The sequence below is a fragment of the Mytilus edulis genome, chromosome 9, assembly GCF_963676685.1.
Source record: "Mytilus edulis chromosome 9, xbMytEdul2.2, whole genome shotgun sequence".
Classification (NCBI taxonomy): domain Eukaryota; kingdom Metazoa; phylum Mollusca; class Bivalvia; order Mytilida; family Mytilidae; genus Mytilus; species Mytilus edulis.
This window is the reverse complement of record NC_092352.1, coordinates 56,172,013-56,196,217: the sequence shown is the minus strand read 5'-3', so window position 1 is coordinate 56,196,217 and position 24,205 is coordinate 56,172,013. Positions and strand designations below refer to the sequence as shown.

The window sequence follows — 24,205 nt, the reverse complement described above, 5'->3', positions numbered from 1 at the left end:
TCCTAAAATGAGAGTGGTGGGCATACAGGAGCCTTTTAACACAAATTGTTCGAGATTGACCCATCGCTACTGGTTATCGTGCGATAAGACCATTTCAGTCGGGGACCTTTGCTTACGAACAGACACACAGTTGCCCTTATCCAATGTAGTGCAGATCTCGCCATAGTTGGAAATTAGCATCGTGGAGAAAGATCCGTTGTTCCAATGGAATTCGGTTTATCTTCCTTGGCCCGATCGTAGCCCGGATTTGAACCATATCGAGCATATATGGGAAACTTTTGGGCGTAATGTGCGCGAAAGGACACCTCAGTCCAAACACGTGATGAAATAAACAATGCCCTTCATCAGAAATGGTTGCTGCTACCTTAGCAACACATTGGTCGATTTATGGCAGGAATCAGAAGACGTAAAGTGGAGGTTAACCGTTTGAATTGAGGCTGCGCACAAAGTGCTAAATCTTTGGCGTATAACGATCAACCATGATGTGAACAATCATCTTAAGATCAATTTTGAAATGTCTGACATTGTAAAGTTCTACAGTAAAAGTTGTAAAATGCAGTTTTTTGTACAAAAAACACTTCATTTTGTTATTAAAATTATGGTTAGATAAATCATTTTTTTTTCAAACATTTTTTGTTCGTTAAAATGCCAATGTAATCATAAACTATATTTCAATACTATTTTCAAATATTTTATCATATTCCATCCAAAATAAAAGGCTGATTTTTCAAGTTTTAAAAAATCAAGGTGTTGCAATACTTTTTTCCATGTGTATACAATAGCCTCTTTGGTCTCTGAAGTTTTTTTCCAATATTTTATAGTCATGTTTGCTTTAATATCCTCCTACATTACTACATGAAATTTCTTGAAACTTTGTATCACGTGTTAGATAACTATTTTGTTCAGTTTTTGCTGGATATTTTTTGGGTTATAATATTAATACAAAACCCTTTATTTTTTTTTATTGTAAGTGATTCATAAGATTATAATGTTTAGGTGTTTATTATGATCGTAACTCATCGAAATTCTTGTTTCCCGATTAAATTGATTTTCTTAGTCTTTGTAAAGTTTCCAGCATTTACTTAATTAGTTCTGGTGGTTTTTAAAGTTTAATTACTAAAAAAAGTCTTGTTCAATTGAAATCTTCATATAGTTCATATTTAAAATCTCTAATAGGCTTTTTTTTAGATTGAAATAATTATATTTAACTGAAATGTCTTTGTCTCATTGTCTTACTAAATATTTCCATTCTCAAATAATTTTATTTTTATAAAGAAAAACTAATAAAAATGTTTTCTTTTTTTTTCTTTCTTGAAAATTCAGAATAATTTTAACCCGAATATTTACTATTTTTTCTCTTCAAAAAGTGATAAAATGTTGCAATTTTATCAAAATTACTAATTATTTATAACAGTTAAATACTTATAAAAACATCTACTGAAACATGTACATCCATTGAAATTTTTTTGTTGGCATTCAAGGAATAGGTAACATATAAAATGTTGGCATTAGAGGAAGACACCGTTAAAGCGATCAACAGATTAAAGACCATCAAAGGTGTTAATTAGGCCATAAACATGGCACCTGAAGAAAACAGTAACATAAACAAATGCTATAAACGTTGCTTGAATTGTCAAATAGTTCTTACCAAAATGAAGCCCATCATGAAATTATTATTTCCCATATTTACGAGAACTATGAGGATATAAAATGAACACTGAATCATACTAGCATATCAATACCGGAAATCTGACTTTCATCGATCAAAAAAAAAAAATTTATGAGCATTAAAAGATCAAAAATTGTACAGTTTATGTTATTAAAGATTAAATGGTTATAACCCTGCATGCGGTTGTAGTTCTGTGTTCTGTTGTAGACCGTTGGTTTTCCCGTTTGAATGGTTTTACACTAGTAATTTTGGGGCCCTTTATAGTTTGTTGTTCGGTGTGAGCCAAGGCTCCGTGTTGAACCGTACATTGACCTATAATGATTTACTTTTTTAAAATTTTTATTTGGATGGAGAGTTGTCTCATTGGCACTCACACCACATCTTCCTCTATCTATCTATCTATCTATCTATCTATCTATCCTATCTATCTATCTATCTATCTATCTATCTATCTATCTATCTATCTATCTATCTATCTATCTATCTATCTATCTATCTATCTATCTTATCTATCTATCTTATCTATCTATCTATCTATCTATCTATCTATCTATCTATCTATCTATCTATCTATCTATCTATCTATCTATCTATCTATCTATCTATCTATCTATCTATCTATCTATCTATCTATCTATCTATCTATCTATCTATCTATCTATCTATCTATCTATCTATCTATCTATCTATCTATCTATCTATCTATCTATCTATCTATCTATCTATCTATCTATCTATCTATCTATCTATCTATCTATCTATCTATCTATCTATCTATCTATCTATCTATCTATCTATCTATCTATCTATCTATCTATCTATCTATCTATCTATCTATCTATCTATCTATCTATCTATCTATCTATCTATCTATCTATCTATCTATCTATCTATCTATCTATCTATCTATCTATCTATCTATCTATCTATCTATCTATCTATCTATCTATCTATCTATCTATCTATCTATCTATCTATCTATCTATCTATCTATCTATCTATCTATCTATCTATCTATCTATCTATCTATCTATCTATCTATCTATCTATCTATCTATCTATCTATCTATCTATCTATCTATCTATCTATCTATCTATCTATCTATCTATCTATCTATCTATCTATCTATCTATCTATCTATCTATCTATCTATCTATCTATCTATCTATCTATCTATCTATCTATCTATCTATCTATCTATCTATCTATCTATCTATCTATCTATCTATCTATCTATCTATCTATCTATCTATCTATCTATCTATCTATCTATCTATCTATCTATCTATCTATCTATCTATCTATCTATCTATCTATCTATCTATCTATCTATCTATCTATCTATCTATCTATCTATCTATCTATCTATCTATCTATCTATCTATCTATCTATCTATCTATCTATCTATCTATCTATCTATCTATCTATCTATCTATCTATCTATCTATCTATCTATCTATCTATCTATCTATCTATCTATCTATCTATCTATCTATCATGCGGTTGTAGTTCTGTGACTGCTATTAAAGTATTCTCAGATTTGGCGTTATTCAACGTGTTCAATATATTCTTTAGGCTAGATCATTTCAGTAGTCAAACCTACCGATGGGGATCTTTCCATGTCTTGATTTGGACAATGGTATTATTTCGTTGGACACTTAAATTCGTGGATAAAGTCATCCACGAAAACCACGAAAATTGGTACCCCACGAATAAAAATACTTTCACAGTAGTATCATAAACATGTACATATATTTGTAGCTATTCACGTGGATATTCTACCATAGGAATTAATTATCTAACGGTATTTGGCGAAACTTTTCGGAATTGTGGGTTCTCAATGCCTTACAACTTCAGTTAGTACTTTATTTGTTATTTTTAACTTTTTATTCCTGCGTCTCTGATGAGTTATTTATCAATCAGATTTTAGTGGTATATATTTGAAATTGAATAAAAATAACATATTAATACTGGATTATATAACAATATATTAGTTTTGAAAATGATAAAAGTGCCTTCTACATTATTAATAACAAACATGGCGGAATGTAAATAAACCACCTCACGAAATTGATTTTTTTGTCTTATTTCTTGCTTATCGTACTCTATAATCCATACCCCGGTCTGTCAGGTTCAATTTTGGAGAATAAACTCGCGGACTATACACGCCTTTATTTTGGTACACAAAACGCGCTTCTGGCGTACACAATTTTAATCCAGGTATATATGATGAGTTTATTTGGTTAGTTAATACATTCTTGACTTTCAGTTGTTCTGGGTACATGCATGAGTATTCCTGATGCCCGGCAATCCTAAAAAAGCTTCGGATTCATATCATATAAAAAGGTTTTATTTTCAGTTTTGACGAATAATATCAGTTTGTAAGAAACAATAATTCGGAGACTTATACTGATGTCCTAAAACTGATTTCTACTTGTGTATCTACACTGAAGTCTGACCACTAGGCCAGTAGCCAGTAAATCATTTTCTGCCGTTTGTTGCTGTACACAATATTCGTTTTTCGATTATTGTTTCATGCATGTGCCTTTAAATAAACCATATCGTTAGTTTTCCCATTCGAACTGTCATTCCGGAGTCTTTTATAGCATTTTTTGCAGTATCACTTTTGCTCATTGTTAAAGGCCGTGGGGTATACTATAGTTGCTAATCTAACACACCAATTGTTCTTTTGTGAAGAGATGTATCATTTGAAATCATGCCACATCTTCAAATTTGTATAATCGACATGAAGTAAACTCTATACTTCAGATGCCATGCTGTGCTTATCATGTTGATGTTTAACGATGTATAGGTTGCATTTCTGTAAATATTGACAATGCAATTTCCCATAGGAACTCCTTTTACGGCTAAAACTGTACCACTTTTACTATGAAGTTTTGAAAAAAATCTTATCCTAGAACCATGGAATCCTGGGAACCAGTATGTAAACAAAATGAATTTTCTATGAATATTCAATTACTCCCCAAAAGAGGCGTGTTTTGAGAAACAGCTGTATTTACAAGGTGCAACCTATAAGCAGAAAGGCTATATACTCGTTTGAATTGTTTTACATTTTCATTTTGGGGCGGTTTATAGCTGACTGTGCGGTATCGGTTTTGATCATTGTCGAAGGCCATACGGTGACCTATAGTTGTTAATTTCTGTGTCATTTTGGTATCTTGTGGAGAGTTGTCTCATTAGCAATCATATCGCATCTTCTTCTTTTTTAATAAATATATATATGACTGTCAATTTTTTCAGAAATTGATACATCCGTCTTTGTCAGTGACAACGATACCTTATACTCAGTTCGTCTGTATAACATGTACAACATGAACACCTCAAACCTAGAACATTCTCTGTACACTAGTTTAACTGATGGGGCAACAAATAGATTTATAGCCATTGGAACGTATACAGAAATTGTAGATATATTAGTAACAGTAAGTCAATCAATTTTAAAGAATTTCATGTTTAAAACGCAATTTTAATATATTCGTCATTTTGAAATAAGTAAAAAATGAAAATTGATGTCAATTCGTTGACCAAAATATATAATACGTCAAGTGCACTCTTGTTGACATATTTTTTTTACATTGACCTAAATAAATATTAATGCTATACTGCTGCTTAACATCTATGTCTTTATTTTCTGCACTAATAACTATAAATTATTGTTTCTAGGCAAACAATACAGCCAATCGAAAGGAAGACCAATGGATTGCGGTACCATTTGATTCATTTGTATGTCCTGGGAATATAACAATGTTTTCCTTTGTGTGCATTGTCCAGTATGATGCCAATTATACGGGTAATAATAAAGTAAGTATGTTTCTTCAACGTCCAGTGGTAGATATCAATGCAAATATAGGACGAACAAAAAGAAAATACCAATTTGATCAAAAATAAGTTGTCGTTTGTCGCTGTCTGCCATAATGGAAAATATTTACAACAACTTCTTAGTAGGTCCGGATGTGTCCTATTGCTAGTCAAAATTCTGTACTTATCCTGTAAACACTGTTTTTTTTTCTCTTTTATCTACGTAGACCGATTTTCCATAATCTTCTTTTGTAGATTGTCCTCATTTTAAACATGCCTGGAATATTTGCTACTGGACTTTAAGCACGCAATTATCAATCAATTACTAACAACATTTTATGTGAACTAATTTTTTATTGTAAACACAATTTAAGAATAAAGTTCAAATGTTGGTAGATGTGACAAGAGCTTTCGGGTGCGGGTACTGAATATTCGACGATTACGTGATTTGTATATTGAGTTTTTTCTCATCGATATACTACGGTTACCTCTTATTGTAATGTTATCATATAATTAAGTGCTTTTTAAAGGTGGTAAGTTTAAAGCGTATTATTTCTAATGAAATGAAACGCGATAATTCATATACAAATGTTGAATCCAACGACACACTAATTGGGTAAAACACGTCAGTTCTGTGGTATCCTTTCTAAATTTTAATGCTGTACCGACATAAAAATTATGTTTTGCAAAAATCATTTTTCTTGCAGGTAAATGAGCATAATTACGATGTATATCTTTCACACTTATGGAAAGCAATTAACACCTACGTCAGCAACACGTTATACGTAACTGTAAGTATCGTATTTTTCGTTATTTATTATTATTTCTCGTTAAATAGCTTTTGATTTTAATTCGTTCCTTTCATGAAAATAATAATCAGAAGGTCTTATAAGAGAGTTTGAGGCTACACCTGACCTACATTTAGAGGATATAAAATCGAGTATATACATGGAATTTCTATTTGTAGTAAATAGTTAAAACATATTTATTTATATCGGATTGGCCTCATTGTTACTTTGAGATGAACAACAGCAATACAAGGGGCGGATCCAAACCATTTTAAAAAGGGGGAGGGTCCCAACCCAGGACAAAAGGGGGAGGGGGTTTCCAACCACATGTCCCCATTCAGATGCATTGATCGTCCTAAAAAAAGAGGGGTTCCAACCACATGTCCCCATTCAAATATATTGATCGTCCCAAAAAAGGAGGGGTTTCAACCCCGGACCCCCTGGATCCGCCACTGCAAGTGTTGTTCTTTTGCTTTTTGTGCCATTAGTTTAAACATATTTTTTAGTTTAAATAATATTTTTTTTTCAAAAAGTGCACAAAATATAACTATACAATATAAATACAGGGATTCGGAAACAAGAAAAACTTACATAAATCCGTCTCCCTTTAAAAAAAAAATGACAAAATTAGGAACAAAGTATAAGAAACTCGTATAATATAATTTTCAATTCTTTTTTAACATGTTTATTATGTCGTTTGCCTGTTACTCATACCCGTAAACATATTTATTGATAGTGGATTGGAAACAAGTTATTGCAACTTATATTAATCCCTTTCGACTTTGCGGGTGAGAGTGCTGCCTTGTTGTGGCATTAGCCTGCTTTTTTTCGAAATCTACAAGGGTGTCTTTTACTTGAAATATATATGGCTCTGTCTTAACACGGGTCAGCCATTTATCGTCCCCTTCTGATGGACTATCATCGTCCCTGAAATTTTCTCACCAGACCGGGGATCTAACCAAAACCTTTGTGTTAGTAGTCAGACGCACTTACTGCTACACCATAACTCTCATCATTAACCCATTTAATTAGTCCTTGAATATCTTTATGGTTTTAAAAATTGAAAAATGATTGTGGTATAATATTGCTATGCTTGAAACATTGCACCAGAACTTTGGATCGAGATAACATTGTTAAGATCAGCTTTTTGTAAATTCAGATTCCTTTGGTTTTTTTTTTACAGCAAAACCTGAATGAGTATTTAACAACAACAATAAACGCCAGCAATACTTCTTCCCAACTGAATATTATAAAATATAACAACAATGGAAGTTCTATGACTGAATCATTGGTAAGTATTATCCTTGAATGTACGGGTTGGAGCCCGATTACATGTCTGACCCCGCCACTTTTTATATTCATTTTTCCTAGGGAGCCAGTAATTTAGTAGTTGTTGTTTGTTGCTGTGTATCATATTTGTTTTTGTTTATTGTTTTGTATATCAGTCAATGTATTTTCTCGTATGAATTGTTTTACATTTATCACTTAGGAGCTTTTAATCATGTTTATAGCTTGACATACATGTATATATATGTGGTATGTGTTTAACTTATGGTTTAAGGCCGGACTGTGAACTGCAGTTACTAACGTCTACTTCATTTAGTCTCCGGTTGTCTCATTTACAATCATACCACATCTTTTTATTTTTATATGGTAAAAAAAGGTTTATTGTTAAATATATCATTCAAAACACTATAATACGACTTCAAGATGTATAATCTGTTTACTTTAATGTTTAGTTGGGTTGATGTTTCATTGCCGTTTAATCCAGATCATTTTGTATCTTTAGGTATATATATGTCATATATGTTATATGCTTTAAAATGCTAAAATCATGTGCAATCCTATAAATAACTTTCAACAGATGCTACCGTGTAAGTTTTACCTTGATCAAATGTCAAATGTGTTATATTTTGAGCAAGTAGTTTAAGTATCAATTAAGTATGATCTATCAACATGTTTGTTATATAATTGCAGATCGGCTATTGGACAAGATCGAATGGTTTGCATACCACGGAGGTTGCTTTTCCCAACATTTCAAATAATAGGTTAACTGTTGTTCTGATACATGTAAGTAAATTTATTTCCTGGTGTAAGATAAAAAACGGGGTATATTTAAAATTGTGACAATAAATTCGTAACTGATGAGATTTTTGATGACTTTCCAAGAACAAAATAACAATCAAATCAAAACACGTTATCTTGGTGTGTTTTTCTTTGCAATGTTTCTGAAAAGTGAAAATGTGTCAAGCTTGGCATTTTTTCTTTCTTTTCTTAATACAGATTTTGCTACCTACATTTGTTGCGATTAAACTAATTGAATTTGCCTTTTCATCCGATGTGTCATACCAACATATTTGCCTGTTAATCTGTTAATAAAAGCCTTACTGTATTATCAGGAACCTCCTTTCATAACTAAAATAGAAACAGAAGACGGTGTAAGATATGAAGGTTATACGATCGATATACTAGATGAGATAGCCAGACGACTTAGTTTTGAGTACTCTTTTCACTATGTCCCGGATGGAGAATATGGTGTTCTACGTTCTGATGGAACGTGGTCTGGTATCATTGGGGAAGTGGCAAGAGGGGTAAGTAAAACTATACAAAATACATAATATAAGAAAAGAAGATGTGGTATGATTGCAAATGAGACATCTAATAAGCATATTAAGCGAAATCTACTTCATTTACTCATTGACAAGTTGTGTTGAATTATGGACGACAATAGCAGTTACATGTATACCTTTCCGAAGCACACACGAACATAGCCGGTTTGTGATGGGGTTCATGTTTTAGTCTTTAATTTTTCGTGTTAAGTTCTATATATCTTTGTTCATCCTAATATCATCATTTGTTTTGATTTCTAACATGTTTTTATTTGTCTCTTTTCGATCTGCTACTAGTAATCATGAACTCTTTTTTCGATACGTTGGATGTTTCTTTCCACTAGCAATTCAGAAAATTATATAGAAACTCAAACACCTTTTTGGGTACTAGGTCAAATGATTGCATATGACTAGGTACGTAGCGTACGACGATTCTGATTAATTGCTCTTTGATGGTAGAAAAGACAAAATATTAATATACATACCATAGCTGTTCGTAAATACCATATAATATATAGTCAACAAAATTGTATGTTGATAAAAAATCTTCTAATGGCTTATAAAATAATTTAGGCAATTGATAGTGAAATGCATCTTTCTAAGCAACCTCCGAATCAAAACAAAAACTACAACATGTACAAAAATATCGTTTAAGTTAAGTCAAGTTAACGATATAATTGAGAATGGAAATGAGAAATGTGTCAAAGAGACAACAAACCGATCAGAGAGCAGCATACCAGATGTATTAGTTACATCTTCATTCATATTAGTAAAATTCAATTGATATTTTATAGCGTGACTTTCTATGTTATGATGTTTAACTATAATTGATTCAGGTCAGGATGAAGGTTGGTACTTATTGAATTGTTTAGACCTGCTGCATGTGTTTCCATGGGTATTTTCTATTACAGGCTGCAGATATTGGAATTGGACCTATATCTGTAACAGCTGAAAGAGAAACAGTCATAGATTTCACAGCTCCTTATTATGATTTTGCTGGACTGCAATTACTCATGCGCGACCCAACAGTGTACAATGACATGTTTGCCTTTGCATCAGCTTTCACAGGGATAGTATGGGTTACATGGTTTAGTATTCAAATCAGCACGGCTGGGATACTGTACTTTTTCCATAGACTTCAGTTGAAAACGTTTGCTGCTAAACCACAACACAATCCGTTTAGCTTTAAAGAATGCGTATGGTTTGTTATGGGATCAATTACGTTAGCAGGTAAATTATATACAAACGTTTTTGGGATTGAATAACACTCTTTCTAAGAGTTTGCTAATGAAAATGTCACTACATGCCTCATTTGGCAGTCCCTGTGGATCTTTGCATTAGTTTGTCTCCCTCTGACGTGATGAGGATTTTGTCCTCAGGATTGGGCAATGTTCTGAAACTGAATTTACTGAAATACATTATACAGATGAAATATACCCTTGTTTCAATTTAAAAGAAAAGAATTTACCCCACAAACCAAATGCATATATGATTTTCGCTCTTTGAAAAATCAAGTAGAAACTGTTTATTATTCTAGTAGCAGTGATTAAAGACGCAATCAAAAAAGCGGGAAAAACAAACCAATTTGGCTGTTCTGATCTGATCCAATACTGAAGTAAAGAGCTTTCAGTATCCATTTGTGAATTACAAGATGATATTATGAGCATCGTAATCCAATTTTGATAACTACTGAACTTTAAACAGCACATTGATATTACTAGATTTCTTTCACTTGACTGGGCGGGGTTTCGCTTATTTAAGACCAGTCCATCTATAGACAGGAGATTCGGGATAAACTCATCAATGAAGTGTGCAGTTATTCTCCCATATCATACACTCAGTTCTTTTGTATATGTGTTTGGTGACACTGATTGGTGAAAAGAATTCAATAATTATAATAATTATAACGGCAATCATCCTTATCACACACATCTTCAAACAGACTGTCCTTATGCAAATTAAACCATAAGCTCCGCCCGATCAGTTGAAATAACAGTAGTAATACATTTCCTTTTTTTACAGGTGCTGATCGCAGTCCTATTACATTTTCTAGTCGAATTCTAGTAGCTGGATTTTGGTTCTTCTGTCAAATAATGATGGGGACGTATACAGCCAATTTAGCCGCTTTTATGACGTCATCACGTTTGAGTTACTCGATCGAATCATTGGAGGATCTATCTACACAGACCTCGATATCATATTCTGTTTTAAAGGGAACCGTTGGTGAAACATACTTCAGTAGAATGGCTAATATCGAAAAGAATTTTTACGATTTATGGAAAGAAATGAGCTACGAATCTGATAATGTGGGTAATTTTGCTGTATGGGAATATCCTCTAGGAGAAAAGTATACGAAGATATGGAACGCCATTCAAGCCACTGGTCTAGTCCAAACAACGGACGATGGCATTCAAAAGCTTATATCCGATAACTTTGCATACATTCACGAAACACCAATGATAAAGTATCAAATGAATAGACAGTGTGGACTTCTTACGATCGGAAGTCCCTTTAGTTCCAAACCGTATGCGCTAGTGTTACAGCAAAATTCCCCGCTTCTGGATTCAATATCGAAAACGTAAGTATATCTTTTCTGTATAAGTAGGGATGCAGTATTTAATACTGGACGCTTTGACGATTTTGGATGTTATATAAGCACGTGTTAAACGATAATATGTGGCCATGATGTTGTTTATTTTTCTACATTTTGTACATCCTACACATTTCAATATGATTATTACTTAAGATCGAGAGATATTTAGGTAGCTATATAATACTGAAAATTAAATGTAGTTTTATACCACTGTTACCATAAGGGCATATCTATGCTTACAAATAACAGCCCCCAAAAACAAAAACAAAAAATTGAATTATACAGCTACATATTTTACTATGCAAATCTGTTAAAGATATTTACCGAGAACCGACATGCAGAAACTCCTATTCAAATAAATCGCTTAATAGCATTTATCTTTCTGCAATTTATTGAATGTATTATAAGAATACGTCAAATAAAAAAAACGAGATATTAAGTATAAATATTCTACAATATTTTTAAATCGGTTTCATATGTTTAATATGGCGTTCACATATGTAATAATGCTAAAGATTTAAAATGCAATTGGTCTTTATATGGAAAATAGTTTCTTATATATACGGGAAAAAGGAAGCATTGAGTGCTTTTACATTTATTGAAAATTCATTTTTATTAGTTGCATACCAATTATCGTGGTTTTCATGGAAACAGAATAATCACAAATTTAAATGTTCAACGAATTACACAATTGCTATAAAATATGCAGACTTTGGCAAAACCATGATCTCACATATCCACGAAAAGGTAAGTTACCTGCAATCCATGAAAATTGGTATCCAGGAACATAAAAAGAATCCACAATATTCCAGATTATGCATCATGGGGCATAGTTAAAATTGCCTACGCCTTCATCATTGTTTTTGTTGGTCTTATTACTAATTGTACCGCATCTTATTTCTTATATTACTAATCTGCATTCGCCAAACAGTTTTCAAATAAATTTCGTCTTCCATTGCGAAATATTTTGACTGAAATAAAGAAAAGTCATTATATGAATTCTTTTCAGAATATTACAAATGCAATCGGAAACAATTATAACTGAGCTAAAGGATAAGTGGTGGAAGAATAGCACGATTACCTGTCCGTCTACTGAAGGGAACCAAGGATTATCTATGGAAGCTGTTGGTGGCATATTTATCGTCATGGCAATTGGATGTGGGATTAGCTTTCTTATACTATTTATTGAGCTTTCTTGGACGAGATACAAGAGTGTGAAGCAAATCAACAAGGTTAAGGAAAACGAAAATGTAAGTGAAGTGTATTTTATTAGTCAAAAAAGTAGTGATAAACTAATGGGTGTTTGGAAAATGTGGGTTGAGTCAAATACATAGAAAGAATATAATTACTTATTTTAAAGCGAAAAATTAAGATATCACATATGAGTAAGGGAATGACAGTTATCTCTCTTCCTACAGACACTTTTGTAATACAGTTGTGAAGTTGTGAACACATATAGCTTACTGTGTGCTTTATATATGTACAATTGTTTTTTTTTGCATGTGTATTTAGAGAATATTTTCAAAATGCAATATATTTAAGCCAATATAAACGAATGAATACAATTAGGGTTCATAACTCATTTTCCCGAAATGAATAGTATCAGGTACGTAAGTTTTTCAGGCCAAAATAATTATTATTCAAATTAAACCAAGTCTTCATGAACATGTCATATGCTTCAGATGTAATATAATATTTGTTTTTGTGTACGATATTAGTGTATTTCTGTTCATATAACGATTAGTTACAAAAAAATAGGTAGAAAAGAAATATAAGAGGTAAAGAGTCTTTTAAGCTTTATAATGTTTGTGAATTCTACAAAAAAATATCCTGTTTTCGTTGCAGAAAATGGAAATGAAAGATAACCATGCATTTGAGGACAAAGATGAGCTGGGAATTCCACGTAAAACAGACGAAGATAACCTGTCGGTTATAGATTTGAACAAATACGGTTATATCTGACCGTTATTAGATAACTTTCTTGTAATTCACAATCTATGTTCACCACGAAACTTAATTAGTTTATTTTTCTACAATAATTTTGTTTATTTTGTGTTATGAGATAACTGTCTCATAAAAACCTCATGCTATCTATGTTCACCACTTTTCTAATGTATTTGATTTTAAAATAATTTTGTAGATTTTGTCTTTGTAATAAATCCTAGAAAATGTTGTCAATTTATTGTACCAAAGTTTATGCACATAAGCTAAGAGAAACAAGCAATGTAATATAAAAAATACAGATAAAAACATCTTAGGAAATCGATATTGCTTTTTGAATACACCATGATAATTTTCGAAAAGTAGTTCATGTCTTTTCGTTATTAAATACATATGTAAGAGTCTATCAAACTTTTTCCCCCGGTTTAATATGTTTTATTATTAACATTTTGATTAAATTTTCTTATTACATGTATCTCCTTTTTTATACACATTTGAATAACCCAACACGGTCTTACGGGGTGTGTATGTGCTGCCCATATCTCATTTCATACAAAACTGCTATAGGGTAAAATCAAATATTTAAGTTCGTTAACGTCCCACTTCCATTTATTACATGTAGTGGATTGACATTGAGGATATAAAAATATGCCATGCATCTACATAACATGCATAGGGCTATATTGCAACCAAATGTATATACCATTTGAAAGATTGTCGTCCATAATCGTATCTTGATAGTATTTGTACAAAAGTAAGAAACCACATCTCGATACGTATTTTTCTTAAAACATATATGTTGCAACATTAGCAGAAAATATGTTAAAAAAACCAAAACCCAGTCGTACATTATAAATGTGGCTGTATGTGTTCTGGTGGAGAAAGCAGATCCTCAATATGCTGTATTTCTTTACCAAAAGCAACAATAACGTTATTTCTGATTCGTTGATAAAATGCAACGGACTATTAAGTGCTTGTGCAATGTAAAATACCAAAAATACCAAACTCCAAAAAATCAAAACGGAAAGTCCCTTATCAAATCGCAAATTCAAAATCTCAAACACATCGAACGAAAATAAAACAACGGTCATATTCCTGACTTGCATTGGTACACGCTTTTTGATAATGTAGACACAGTTGGATTAATCCAGGTTTTTATAATTAGCTAAAAATCTCACTTCATGTACTTGTATAGAGTCGCATAAACTTCCATTATATTAAGAACAATAAAGAGACGCGTGCTGTTAAAACACATTTAAAATGATTTTTAATTAAGGAAAACATCTCCGTCATGCTAAGCTCTGATTTCTGATTTGGCTATAATTTATGTACATTTGTAGTTATAGTATAATTTGGCGTCAACGTTTGTTATATGTCTTGTGCCCAGAAAACGACTAGTGTAAATTCATTCAAACGGGAAAACCAACGGTCTAATCTATAATATAAAAAAAAAATGAAAAATGAGAAACACTTATGAACCATATCAACAAACAACAACCACTGAACAACATGTTTTTGACTGTTAAAGAGAATCTAGTTCACTTATTTTTTTTTTTATTTAATTTTATTTGATTTTTGGTGTTTTAACGCCATTTTTAAGCACCGCATTTAGGCTATTTCATGGCGGTCAGCTTTTATTGGTGGGTAAAGCCGGAGTGCCCAGAGAATACCACCGACCATCGATAGGAAAACTGACAATCCCAGTCAATTAAGATTGTATTCGAGTGGACCCGCATGAGAGGGGTTCGGACTAACCCCCCCCCCCCCCCCCCCCCCCATATTGAAATATAGCGTCTAGGGTGATTAACCGGACTGGTCAAAAATTTATAGCGGGCGTAACAAATAATTAAATATAGAACATATCTATAAATAGCACTTCCGTTATCCCCGATATAATTTTAAAAACAACAACAGTAAACAGTGTAGTAGTAAATGTACATGACATTCTTGTAGCTCACTCTTTGTTGGCAAACTTGCTGATGAGAAATTTTAATACAAACGTGAAGTAAAATAAATTAAACTGTTTAAAAACAATTTCACACGTATTCCTGTTCAGAGTTCTTGTCTGAAACTGAGTGATGTATAAACATGTAATAAAGATCTAGAGTCAAAATTAAGCTTTAATTGGCTGTACTTTATATTCAGATATTTATTTCGTTGATAAAAAGTTCTTTATATAAGTTTTACTCTTTTTTTTGTCATGGTTTTTATCCAAGACTTAATCATTAACTACTTTTCTAGTTATCGGCCGGTTGTGTCACCCGTGATTCTCCCATTACTTGGGTACAGCAGGAGTCGGCACACAAACGCCTGCCTGGTTTTATTCTGAGGCCTAGTTACGGCCCTGTGTAAATATTATAACACTCGCCATAGGCGGATCCGACCCACACCCATTTTTTTCGTAGGAAAAATGTGGTTGATTATGTAGGGAAACTCTGTAGCATTAGTGAGCGTAGTTCCCATTCCTAATAACAAGTTCTGGATCCGCCACTGTTCGTGTATAGAGGATACCTCGCTCTCTGCACGCTTAAAAAGGTGTCCGTAGGTGGACCGTTATACGGCTTAAATCTGTACAATATTATTATTGCCCTTATTTTTTAGTCAGTCATAATTTCTCCAACCTGTATCCCGAACGGGCCATAAATTAGGACCTCTTTTTTATAATAATGGTTAATTTGATTTTCTATTCGTCCTGAACATTACCATTATTTACCACAAGACGATGAAAAAGCAACCCTGGTCCCAAGATCAAACTATTCTTATATTATTGCACACCTGTCCACTTTATTCTCTTATCTTCATACTATAAAATACCACTATTTTCTATTTTTTGTATAATATCACATCGTCCTAAACATGCATGAAATATTTGTCACTGGACCAACCAACCATCAGTATATTGTGTCACCGTTAGTCTCTATTCTTTATCCATTTTCCTTGTTTTGTCTCATTATTCTCATTTCTATAAATTCCTGTAATAATTTATGCTGTCCTATTTTTTTATATACCTTACAAAAAAGCACACATCAAATTACGTCTATGTAAAGAAAAACACTAAGATTGCATATGTAGAAAAACTTCCTTAACAAGTATAACTGGCAGTTTAGAGAGATCACACAATGAGCCAACTCAATTTTCATTTACAAAATTAACTGATCTTACAACTGCAAACGACAGAATAGTCTGAATGTTTCTTAGCTGCTACACCAATAATCGCCTAATCCTTTTGGGAAGAACATTTTTAGGAACCATGCAACCTCCACACAAAACCACTTTGCCAATGTAGCCCGTGTCCATGGAGAAATATAGAACCTAACCAGTCAGTCATGAAACTCAATACTCTTTGAATGCATGTTTGAATCATGCACATGCAAAAGATGGAATGGGATTTATCCCATACTGCATAGTAACTTGTAAAAAACATAAAAACTCAAAAGTGTATTTTACTTCTCCAACTCTTAAAAATTCCATATGTATTAGCATGCAATAAAGGACAGCTTCGCAAGAACAATAACTTCTCCTGCGAACCTTTATTATAAAAATAAGGAAATTGGTATGATTGCTACATTTTCAAATGACATGGATATACGCAAATATGATCACTGCATGGCCTTCTATATTAAGAAACTCCCTACCATATACAATGTAGTCAACTGTAAAAGGGCCCGACATGAAAATGAGATACAATCCAACCGTGAAAACTAACTGTTTAATTGTTCATATGATTTTTAATTTGTTAATACAAATCTAATTTCCCTAACATATCTGACAACAATGTGTTTCTTGATATGTGTTTCATTTAATCAATATACGTCTGTGTATTTTTTTTCACCTTGTGGCGGCTGTCAAAATAATGTATGTATACCCAACATTTTTGGTATTGTGATCAATTTATACTGATTTATGCTTCAGTAATTAAAAAATAAATCTTTCAGTTTGAATCTTGTTCTAATAAAATTGAAGCATGTTTCTGATACAATCTATTACATTTTTGTTTTAATTCTTCACATTTTACACATAAATTCTGTGTCCTTAAATCATCATTGATTTGTCTACAAAAGAAAGTAAATATTAAAATCATATCAATTTTTAGTCACCAGCATAGCATATATATGAAAAACAAATTGTTTAAAAAACCCATCATAGAAATATATTTTATAAATTATTGTCCTGGTGCAAGCTAAATTCCGCTTCAGGATGCAAGATTATCTTGCTTTGTTGAAGACCCGACCCATTAGTGGAATTGGGCTGTTTACTGCTCTTTGGTCGGGTTGCCCTGTGTCTGTTTGACACATTCCCTGTTTGTATTCTCTATCCAAACCATGCATGGATTTTTCTCATTGTTGAAGGCCGCTCACATCCAATTCATTTGAACCTGCCAGTGGATGGATAGTTCTCATTGGTATTCATACCACATCTTTTTATTTGTATAATGTTGAGCTTTTGGCAATTTTATCTTCACTTTTTGTTTTAGTCTACATGATAAACTCTTAATCATGATGATGTCTACTTTTGGTAACTTATGTCATTGGGTTCACTGATTGCTGCCGCAGTCATTGACACTTTTTTTCATTGATGCTGAAAATATTGTTTAACTCTCTTTTGTTTTGCAGAAAATTGAATGTATAAATCATTTTTACCGTTTAGTGTACTATGTAGAAAATGGCATCTTCTAGATACACTTTGTTTGTTTTTCTTTGAATATGTACAACATTGTGTATATCTCCGCCCCCTTTTTTACACATATCAAGATGCAGGCTCCCTTATTTAGATAGATACAACAAACTTATCCTGGATGAAGGTGATATTTCGGCGTCATAGCAGTTTTACAACAAGTATTTATAAGGTTAACGATACTACACATCAACCCAAAATGTATTTATAACGTATACGACTGTTCGAGTGGTCCCAGTCAACATAACAATTGACATTTATTGTATAATTATAAAATCGTTTTCGTTGCACGGACATGCATGAAAGAATTTAACTACTCGGTGTATCAGGTTGCATTACAAATTATGTTACAGTGTGCGTTGTTATAACATCTTACCAAGGTTGGATGTGCTGGTTTTTCCTTCGCGTCCATGCCCATGTAAGCTATGCTGTATCATGTATGGTGTTTTCCATGAATTGTATGTCGTCACAAAAATATATAAATAGCTTTAAACAACAATCGGTACACTCGGGCTTTTCGATAATATTATCGTAATGTCATTTCTTCCGAGGTCAATAACCAACTGGACATTATCTTTGTCAACAAGCTAAAAAAAAAAAAGCCGATACTAACCCGAATGTCATAAATTTCCATTTTTATATCACTTGTAATCCATACGCTCTACTTTTAAAAATAAAGCGACTGGATGATCTAGACTAATATGTCAACTGAACACATGTACATAGTTTAATCGTTTCCGATTGGTCTTTCCGAACAGTGTCTACAATTGTACCCGTTTGACGAAATTGATCCCTCTCAATTACTCAAGTAGGTTTTTATATTACAAGTTCTTTAGGCACAATTGTTCTGTGTTTACAGACGTTAACACATGCACCAGTGTTGAAGTAATTATATAATTGGCAAATAATGAAGGGCTTGTGAAAAAGTTATCCATGTTAATTATGGCAACCCTGTCAGGTTAAACCAGCAGCCCCAATACAGGACTTAACAACACTCCTAACTCGTCTTTGTTTCGGAAGTCATTTCGTACCACTGCAAATTTCACCGCATATTTAACATCGTCTGATTAGACTTAAGCCCAAATTATATACCAGTTTTAAAGGCCAAGCTTGCATATATTGTTTGAAAACAAATTTCCCTCAAAAAGATTCATAGATTCATCAACTTAAACTTGACGTTGAAGCAAATATAGATTTGTCATTAATTTTAATCATTTTTAACAGTAACATATGATAACAATTATCATATTATTGGCGTGGTACAGGCATTTATCTTATGTAGGAAATAATGAATTAAATCTGGTTTTATGGCAAGCTGAACATTTCACCTGTATGACAGTCGCATCAAATTTCATTATATGTGAAAAATATATATAATATGTAAAAATGTAAAAAAAAAAAAGGGTACATCAGTCAACATTGTGTTACAATCTTAATCACAATAAAATAACCAAATATGTAACAAAGAAGCATAAAAGGGCTTAAAAACAAAGAACAATAGCAGAAATGAAAGACAAACAAATGCAGAAGAATACAGATACATATATCACGTGTATCAAAGACACACAAAAAGGCATGTATACAAAGCACATTAGCAAAATGAAAGTCAAGAATACACAAATTATCGTAGAAAAATTACACAATGACGGGATGTAAAAGTAGAGTAACGTCACATGTATCAGAGAACCATAAAAAGGCATTTAGACAAAGAACATTAGCAATAATGACCGACAAAAATACAAAAACTATTAGTACAATTACATAATAAAGCCGATCAGTCGCGATGGCATAATGTACTCAGATTATATTGAGAAATATTTTAGTAGTCTTGGAACGACAGCAATTATAGCCAACTAAAATAACCTGAGAGGGTGATTGCTGCATATAGAATTTGAAAATGCTTTTCGCCATTTATGTTCGGCCGAATTCTTTTCGTTTTTTTGTTACTTGTTAAACCAAAGTTTTTCTGAGGATTTTCTTGTAAATTTAACTGGGATATATACTTTCATAAAATATTCTTTTATTTGACATTTGGCAACGATAAAGTCAACCTTATAATCGGTGGATAAAGATGTTTTGCCTTTGGTGCTTTATTTGTAAGCATGCTATGAAAAGATTCTGCCTCTTTTGTTAATTCACAAAAGAGCCAATTTCTAAATATTGATACCATAGGTGTTTTCCCCGATGTTTTCAGCTAGGTTTTAGCGAAGAAAGTGAGATTGTTGATCTGTACTTATCTGAATTTCTTTTATAGGAGCACCATTTCTTACCACATATATTATGTTCTTTATATAGATGAGGTACAGTCGCTTTAAAGTCCATATGACAAAATTTGGGATACTTTGTTAATTTGCATTGGAGCCATATTGACTTATCATAATGACGGTCATTACGTACAAAAGCATTATACATGCCCCTCAAATTAAAATGCAAATAAGGTAATTCTTATGTCGAAACAACAATTTGTCCGCATTGATGATGCCCGTTTTCAAATGAACCTTACCTAATTTGAAACTTACGGACTTTTTTGAAGCTGTACATCAGGTATACGTTAGCTAGAAGGAGAACATCTGAAAAAATGAACAAAAGTTTGCATAGGTTTAACCTAGATCAAAAACAAGATCTAACGCCGACCTGTGTTAATTGGAGTTTAACTGTCGGATTGAAAATGTCCAAGAACTATGATATATTTGTATTGCAGCAAAGCAGTGGGATGGATGAATAAATAGAAGGTTTGTAACAGAAAGAAGGATACTAGACTTAGATTCCCTTATATTTTTCACAGATATGTTCTCTTAATTGTGAGTAGTTACGTTTCGAATTTTTTTCGTTGTTTAGTATTTTGTTATTTTACTTTTTTACGATTTCATGAATATACAAGATTTAATCAATATTGGAAATACCGCTATGAAATCTAGATATAATGTTTATCGCACATACTTTTACCGGTTAAAATCTTTAAATTTTAGATACAGTTAGATAAAACAGTTGTAATAAATGTCAAGTGGTAGTGATAGAAACTTCTCAAGTTCTTTTTACTATCTTATCTATTCGGTAGTTCAAAATATTTCTTTGTCTAAACAGAATCAAGTAGAAAATGTTCACTATTGTCTCTGCATTGGTGTTCTCGGAACGCATTGCTCCCCTGACGTCTACGTCAAACATATGCAATTCAAACTCAACGGAAAATGTGTGTTTGTTGAGGACCATTTCTGAACTCAAAGGAGATCTTCAAAAACTAAGCAACAGATTATCAACAGTTGAAAAAGGTAAATTACTTTAAGATATATTGTATTATGGCGACTCTGCATTTGACTTATTTAAGATGTTTGTCAAATTTTTCTTTTTTTCTAAAATTATGTTGCCATAATAAGTACAAATTATTATTATATGAAAATTCTCAAATCTATTATAAACATCCCTATATCCAGAAATCAAATTAAATAGGCAACACATTGCTTATTTAGTTCCTGTTGAAAACAAGTATATTAAAATAGCAAAACTAAGTACAAATGTACTGCATATGTTTTTAGACAAATATTTCGATTAACAAGTATTCATAAATATAGAATAATGATTGTGTACTTATAGATTATCGTTGATCATCTCAATGAGATTGATTTTACTTGCTTGAGCCAGTACGGCGAAAGCGAGAAAAGCAATCAAGTTGAGATGACCAATGATAATCTGTTTATCGCTATTTTACCTATGACGACGTTGTCAATTTCAAGTTAATTTAATTAGCAACGCTAACAGCCTCCTTAGATTCTATCGATAATTTTCCATCTCATGCGAGTAGCATGATATGAAAAATTATCACAAAAAAGATGAAAGGAAAAAATGCACAAAATAGCGTTAAACGTGTTTAATAGTACAGCAATTAAGCACTTAAAGATATTCTGTTTGCGTGTTAAATAAGAAGAACTATAAAAGAAATTGGATGATAATGCTGTTCAATAGTCATTATTCGATTAATAAAAAAATAATTGTAATAGTGTGCGTTCCTGTACCTGTTATAAATCAGGAACTCCCGTCTGTGGTCATCTTTAAGTCATTACTTTTGTGGGTGTTTTGAACATTTGAAAAATTTGGTGTTAAGGGCAGACTGTTACTGTTTACAACTTTTAAGACAATTCAAATGGATTTTTAAAACACTCTGCCGTCTGCTTTATAGGCCAACGAACTTCTGCCTTCCGATAGATAGGCCTGTATCATTGGTTAAAACTGTTTGTTGATCTATAGGTTATTGTTTGTGTTGTTTGAATATCTGTTCAATTTGCTTTTACCCTACATTTGTCTTTATTTATAAACCTGTTACCCTTTGATGGCTATTATTCGTTTGTTTCTCTGTCCTATATTTTCTCCTATTTGTTTATTGTAGCCGTGTCGTGTAATGTTGTCATTTTAATGTTATAATTAACACTACCAGTCAGGGTTTCCCCTGGGTCAATTAGTTCTTTCGCCACTTCTTTCGCCAAAACAATATTTTTTCCACCACTTTTGAATTTTTTCGCCTAGTAACATTATATATTTTTCGTGTATTCTTCCCTCCCCCTAAATAAGATGAGTTTGCCTCATCGTTGTCTATGATTATTCTCTCAAATTATCTTAGAGTCTACGTTGTAATGAATAAACACTTAACATTTACTATTTATCACTTGGAATTGATCCCTCATTTAAGGTGTAGGTATACATTGAAGGGTTACTCCCTTTCGAGGGGTTGTTCCTAACCTTTTGCAAAGATATCTTCATAACGACAGTTTTCTTTTAGTCTAGACCATCGTAAATGAAAAAGTTGAGACGTAGAAACATGCTTGAAACATGTCGTGTCACACAAACGACTTTAAAGTACTCCTTAAAATCAATTATCTATATCAAAGTCAAAGGATAAAGTTTTAAATCGGGCGATTTTTTTGTCATAAAAACCGTTTTCGTTTCTGGACTACCATTAAAAGAAGGAGAGACGTCAAAAGTTTGCTTCGAACACGTGCGTCGCAAAGTAGTTAATAAATGATCATTTTGTGACATGTGTCGGACGCCATTTAACCATATCATTTTGATAAACAATACAATCAACACCTTTATTAATTAGTCCTTTGTTGTCGATATCACAAAATGCAATCAGCTGATTATTGATTATCTGTCAAAATCTAAACGAGTTCAAAGTGAATTCCGAGTATATTGTCTGATCCGAGAAAATCCAAGAAACCCGAAAATATGTAAATAAACAAGATGGCTGAAAATAAATCGTTAAATGTATTTCTTTCGCCAAATTCTTTCGCCAATGATGAATTTTAATCGCCACAATTATTATTTTTCCCAAATTGCGAAAATGGCGACCGCCAGCGGAAACCCTGCTACCAGTAAAGCGGGAGGTTTGGCATGCCACAAAACCAGGTTCAACCCACCATTTTTTCATTAAATGCCCTGTACCAAGTCAGGAAAGTGGCCATTGTTACATTATAGTTCGTTTCTGTGTGTTTTACATTTCGGTGTTGTGTCTCTGTTGTGGTGTAGTTCTCTTATGTTTGATATGTTTCCCTCAGTTTAAGTTTGTAGCCCGGATTTGTTTTTTCTCTATCGATTTATGAATTTTGAACAGCGGTATACTACTGTTGCCTTTATTTATAGAACGTAGGACTACACTATATATGTCTGTTTGTATTTTTCTTTTTAAGCCATGGCGTTGTTAGTTTTATTTTGATCTGAGTTTGAAGGCCCTCTGGTTTCTTTCGTCCCTCTTTTTTAAAGGTTTAGTAAGAAAATAATTCAAAACGTAAATTGGACAGATACTATATGATGTATCTTATACCCTTACATACCAGTATGCATCTATAGTAGTCTATTTGCATTTTTTTTGCAGCTTCCTCATCATGTCCACAAATTGCATTTATGGCTTCGCCGAAACACCCAATACTCTGTGTGAATAAAGGACAGCAACTCAAATTTGACAACATGCACCTAAATTCTGGGAATGCATATAAACCATTTCATGGAAATTTCATCGCACCAGTTTCTGGAACATATTTTCTGACGTATACTGCAACCACATCTGTAAACACATTTATCACGATATGTACCATGCGAAACGGTGTTATTATTGGAGAACT

At 32.4% G+C, this 24,205-nt stretch overlaps 1 protein-coding gene across 1 annotated transcript in view; it reads left to right on the top strand.

Annotated features, from left to right (window-relative positions):
- LOC139488612 (ionotropic receptor 25a-like) overlaps window positions 1-13,652 on the top strand; it is a 31,480-nt gene extending 17,828 nt beyond the window's left edge. Inside the window, exons 4-13 of the mRNA XM_071274339.1 lie at window positions 4,933-5,114; window positions 5,356-5,493; window positions 6,198-6,281; window positions 7,462-7,569; window positions 8,256-8,348; window positions 8,678-8,869; window positions 9,799-10,117; window positions 10,910-11,465; window positions 12,490-12,730; window positions 13,326-13,652. Of these exons, the coding sequence (XP_071130440.1) occupies window positions 4,933-5,114; window positions 5,356-5,493; window positions 6,198-6,281; window positions 7,462-7,569; window positions 8,256-8,348; window positions 8,678-8,869; window positions 9,799-10,117; window positions 10,910-11,465; window positions 12,490-12,730; window positions 13,326-13,442 (2,030 nt within the window). The 3' untranslated portion in view covers window positions 13,443-13,652. The remainder of the gene's footprint in view (window positions 1-4,932; window positions 5,115-5,355; window positions 5,494-6,197; window positions 6,282-7,461; window positions 7,570-8,255; window positions 8,349-8,677; window positions 8,870-9,798; window positions 10,118-10,909; window positions 11,466-12,489; window positions 12,731-13,325) is intronic.
- Window positions 13,653-24,205: the final 10,553 nt, after the last annotated feature.